This window comes from Azolla caroliniana, unplaced genomic scaffold, assembly GCF_043228905.1.
Source record: "Azolla caroliniana isolate FFs.n. ecotype wild unplaced genomic scaffold, voAzoCaro1.0.p SCAF_6, whole genome shotgun sequence".
Lineage (NCBI taxonomy): Eukaryota > Viridiplantae > Streptophyta > Polypodiopsida > Salviniales > Salviniaceae > Azolla > Azolla caroliniana.
In genome coordinates this window covers 21,185,378-21,190,433 of record NW_028230441.1, presented here as the reverse complement: position 1 = coordinate 21,190,433, position 5,056 = coordinate 21,185,378, and the positions used below count along the sequence as shown (strand labels likewise).

Here is a 5,056-nt window from a genome sequence, read left to right as displayed (position 1 = left end):
ATCTAGAAATTAGAAATGCTCGTATGTTTATCACATACTTCTATTTACTACATCATATCTATTCTCCTACACTTTCTATTGTTTGAAATATTCTCTTCATGATCTGCCCTCCATTTATAAAAATAATTTACCGTTATGACACTCCGGTTATGTATGTCACTCAATTTGCCTCACAATTAACAACATTGTGTTATTCTATGCATGAATACTAAATTTAAATCACAATAGTTATCTTAATCTCTTCCTCTTCCTCTCTTTCTCTCTAGTGGCATGGTCCCTCCTTAACAAATTTTGCTGCTATGTTTAATAATGCAATTGAAAGTCTCCCTAACAAAGTTTGTTATTGTCATCACTCTAATAATTAGATTAATAGGACGTGCTATTAACTTCCATGATTAGGTATTGGATGTTAAAAAATAGTAATCTTTCTAGAAAACATGTAAGTTCAACAGTTTAAACAAAACATATTTTAACTCCTTTTGCATCATCCATATTTATGAAAGTTGAGCTAGACTATCAACTATCATTTAACACTATCTCTCCATTATATTGAGTTAGTTAAATGTTACAAATGTCAATTTTATGGACAAGTAAATTGCATGTACATGAATGGCCACTATGTTCGGCATATGAATTTGCATTGATTGATATGTAGGGATATCAAATGCATGACATAACTTTCATGGTAGAACAATGATATGCCCTATATGTGCACGATATCCATGTATCAAACAACATTTCCTAATAATGGGCCACCATGTATTTCTTTTATGACCATTGTTTGTTTATGTAGAGAGGCAATCGATAATGGCACAATTTATTATGAGCATTGTTTGAATAATGCTATTTTATTGGTAATGAATGTTTAAATGACTTTGTTCACAGTATTTAATAATCAACATATTTAAACGGTGTTGTTCTTAACTTCTTCTATTTGGATTCATCTAATATCTTTCAAATTTTGAGCTATACAAATTTCAAGTATCTTAAACATATTCTAAACCTAGTTCCCTATTGTAGATATTTCCATTTTGCTAAATTTATATTGATTGAAGTTGACTTTGAAACTAAACTTCCTACATGTGTAATGTAAATTGTAATGTTTATACGTTGCACCCCTTGTTTAATGTGCTTGTCGGCATCACATTCTCTCTCTTGTATGCATTCACATTGATATCACACGTAGCACAATGCATCTCGAAGTACTAGATTGTCATTTTCTTGTTGCACGTATATGTGTGTATGCCATTTCTTTTATAATTATGTATTGCATACAATGAGCCTAGATCAAGTATGTCACTAAAAACTACAATGTATTATCCAAAACCTTGAGCCCATAATGACAACATATGACATTCCTAGACTTAAGAACATATCAATTACACACTTCATAAAAACATTTTGACAACACTTCATGTTATATGTCACACACACATAGAAACACATTTTGGGCCTTTTTAAGGCATTTTACAAGGATGAAGTGTTTTGCCAATGTTGAGCACCAATCTATAACCTTGTTTTTCATTGTCAAATTGTTTTTTCATGAAAAAGAACATCTAGCACTAATTTGTTTTCTCGAGCATTTGTGGTCAAATTCTGGATGGACTGCACCCACTTTTTCTCATTAATTTCATTATATTCTCACCTATAGTAATCACCCTAATGTTACTTTGTTATCAAGAGAGATTACCATCATTGATCTAATTTCGCTCCTCTTTTGCAATCATATTAACGCCAATTAATCTGAAAGGCACGCCGCATGAATTCTCCCCTAAACCCAAGGCAAGGAACAAACTTGGATTTTCTTAATCTTATGACTTTGAGGGTAAGAGGAAAAAAGTCAAATCTTCATCCAGGCCTAAGTGGAATTACCAAGCACCTAGGTGGCTGTTTCCACCGATGGCTCCCAATATTGTACATGGGTTGTAATTATGTATGTATAGCTGACACAAACGTGCGTCAGGGAGTTGTAGAGTAGGGGTAAAATAGGGTTTAATTCAATTTTTCTTGAGTTAAGGATCAGTTGAGTTTTTTTGTTGTTTTTGGTTGATAGTTTTGGAGTTGTTTCTCCAAGTTGTATATGTTGATCCCATTGTGGATTTGGATAAACTTTGTTGTATTCTATTTGCTAACTAATGCGAAGTAGTGGTTTTTTTTTTTTTTGGAAAAAAAAGAGGAAAAAAGTCAAAATAGCCTATGTGATTGTGCAAGAGATAGATAGATAGATAGAGAGAGAGAGAGAGAGAGAGAGAGAGAGAGAGAGAGAGAGAGAGAAATGTCTTATTGATCAAATTAATTGTTCTATCATGAATATTACGATACTCAATAAGTCAATGTGCCTTGTCATTAAAGTGCTATTTTTTGTGTATATTATAGATTATTGATGTTATAGATGGTAACCACATGTTCATGTTATGGCAAAGTAGGATGCCACATGTTGTCTTGCTTTTTGTTGGTTTCTAATGACGATTATAGATCGGCACAAAGCCTTTATCATTTTAAAGCTTAGTATGATGCGAACATTTATTATGCTAAGGTTTAGTACAATGCCGCGTTAATTAATTGGTTCGGTAGTTGGTTGTACCACTTAACAAAAAAAGTGGTACTAGCTCTAGTTGGAAAGTAGAACTTGGTTAAATCATGGCATAGAAAAAAAGTGGAAACTCACACATGATACATTGTCATGTGTATCATAAACAGAATGTGAGCGACAAAAATTTACAGCTCTGATTGCACTACTAGCCTAGTGAATATTAAACGAGCATGTGTTCTGGCAGTATGGTAACACTACTATAAAAATTCAATATCCCTCCATTATAAGGCCCAACAAACTTGTACACATTAGTATGGAGTATGTACTAATATCTCTTTCTCTCTAATCATACATGCACAGACACACACACCCTAGATGTGTATGTGTACACACTTACAAGCACATACATCTACATACACACACATGCATGCACACGTGCACATCTATGTACAGACAGACAAAGCACATCTGTGTACACACATACATGCACATTGGGCAGACACATATGCATTCACTATTCTCGACACAGATAAAAATGTGTTTAGGTTTCTAGAAGTAATCCGAGTACTCCAAAAAAATACCAAAGCATATGAAGAGGTTGGTATTCCTTGTGAATGAAGATACACACAAAACCTACACAACCCCACACAAATATATAAAGAACCACAATAGGAAGGTAACAACTTAGAAAGCATTCCTCTTTAGGAAAGCATATGACCTAGGATACCCTATATAAGCTAATTATAGCATTCCTCTTTAGGAAAGCATATGACCTAAGACACCCTATATAAGCTAATTATAGCATTCCTCTTTAGGGAACCCATAGAAAGGTAGGACATTTTGGGAGGACATTTTGTTTAGCTGAGTTTTGAGCTAATTCATAACCCAGCTAATCAATTACCATGGATTTGTCCGCGCTTTTGATGCTTGGCCTCTGGATCATCGTCTTCTTGCTCAATGTGATCTGTCCTAATCATTATCCTAATGACCCGCAGAAAGGTATTCCATCTCTTGGCCTCAATAAATCTAATAATAAAGGTATAACTCTCGATCCATTACCAGGCTTCATCAGAATCCATGGCTTGGGGATTATGTGGTTGAATTCCATTGACTGGAAATCAAATTCCGGTGGAGGCTTAATAAATAATTTGGCGGATCCATCTCCTGCATCTAATCATGAGGTAATTTAAAAAAATAAAATTAAGACTAATTAATTGTGAACATGCATTAAAAATATGCTATATGGAAATAATCGTGAGATTTGAAGGCTGAATTTGTGTTTAGAATTCGATGCACTGCATTGATGGGTGATTTAAGCACATGAAGGATTGTCATGAATGCAGCAATTACATGATCACAATGAGGAGGTTAATGGAATACTAATGAAGAATGAGAAGAAGAACCAGAATAGGAGGAGGATGCTATTGCTTGATTCTGATAGAATGATGATAAGAAGGAAAAGGATGAATAGGAGATATGTAAGGAAATCAAGGAAGAAGGTCATAGTGGTATCACAAGAAGATCAAAGTTTGCTCACAAATCAAAGAACAAATCCTGTATTTATAGATGTGGATTACAAGAGTGAAAGATCCCATCCACCCAAGAACAATTAATTCATTAATCCTAATCCAAACCCTAGCACTAACCCTTATCATGTTTCTAATTACTTGTAAATTATTTGTGGCACATACATTGCTCATATGGCATGAGTTTATATGATTATAACTTGTTAAAAGGCACAACAATATCATCACAATCATGTACAACTATCTTCTTTTCCCAATTGATGGAAGCTCACTTCAATATATGTCTTTAAAATTCTTCATTCTTGTATATCCATTTGTTCACATTCCCCCTAAAGTGTGTCCACCATGCTTATACAATGGCATAGAAATGTCCATGAAACTTCAAGGAATATTGCCATGGCCCCCTTGGTCACACTTTATTTGTGGTCGATAAACAATGCTTAGGTGTGGTTTTCTTAAGCAATCTATGGTAGATGATGCTTAGGTGTTCTTCTTAAGATCTAAGAAAGATAAGCTTGTTGCCGAGATGATTGTAACTAATCATGTGTTCAACATCCCTACATTCATCACTAACATCTAGTGAACTATTGAATCATGTGTTCAACCCCCAAGATGTAGCACTAGCATCTAATGAGCTAGTAATAATGTGTCCAACCCCCTACATTTAGCATTAGCATCTAATGAGCTAGTGACAATGTGTTCATGTCTTGAAACCCCTACATTTAACATTAGCATTTATGTGCATGATTTAAACTTAAATGCATAGATTTCTTAAAAACTTGTCTTCCTGCTAGATCAAAACCCAAATGCAAATAAATGTAGTGGTTTGGAGGAGGGAAATCTTTTCCTATTTAAAATCATGCAAACATAACTCTAAAGAAGGGCTTGGTAAAAACAAAATGATAAAGACAAGAGATAATACCAAAACTTCTTTGTGGCATATACCATAGCTAGAGCCTCTCTTTCAATCATGGGATCCCTTTTCCTTGTCACTTTT

General features: G+C 34.2%; 1 protein-coding gene across 1 annotated transcript; it reads left to right on the top strand.

Moving 5' to 3' along the window:
* Nucleotides 1–3,340: 3,340 nt before the first annotated feature.
* Nucleotides 3,341–4,358, top strand: LOC147863322 (uncharacterized). The gene is made up of 2 exons (XM_087321435.1): nucleotides 3,341–3,714; nucleotides 3,877–4,358. Exons 1-2 carry the CDS (start codon nucleotides 3,436–3,438, stop codon nucleotides 4,144–4,146), a joined length of 549 nt encoding a protein of 182 aa, XP_087177561.1. The 5' UTR covers nucleotides 3,341–3,435; the 3' UTR covers nucleotides 4,147–4,358.
* The last annotated feature ends 698 nt before the right edge of the window (nucleotides 4,359–5,056 follow it).

What these genes read in the sequence shown, in the direction of transcription:
- LOC147863322 (XM_087321435.1), top strand. Translation starts at nt 3,436, where the DNA reads ATGGATTTGTCCGCGCTTTTGATGCTTGGCCTCTGGATCATCGTCTTC. An exon ending in CTCCTGCATCTAATCATGAG is followed by an intron (nt 3,715 to 3,876) that starts GTAATTTAAAAA and finishes TCATGAATGCAG; the next exon opens with CAATTACATGATCACAATGA.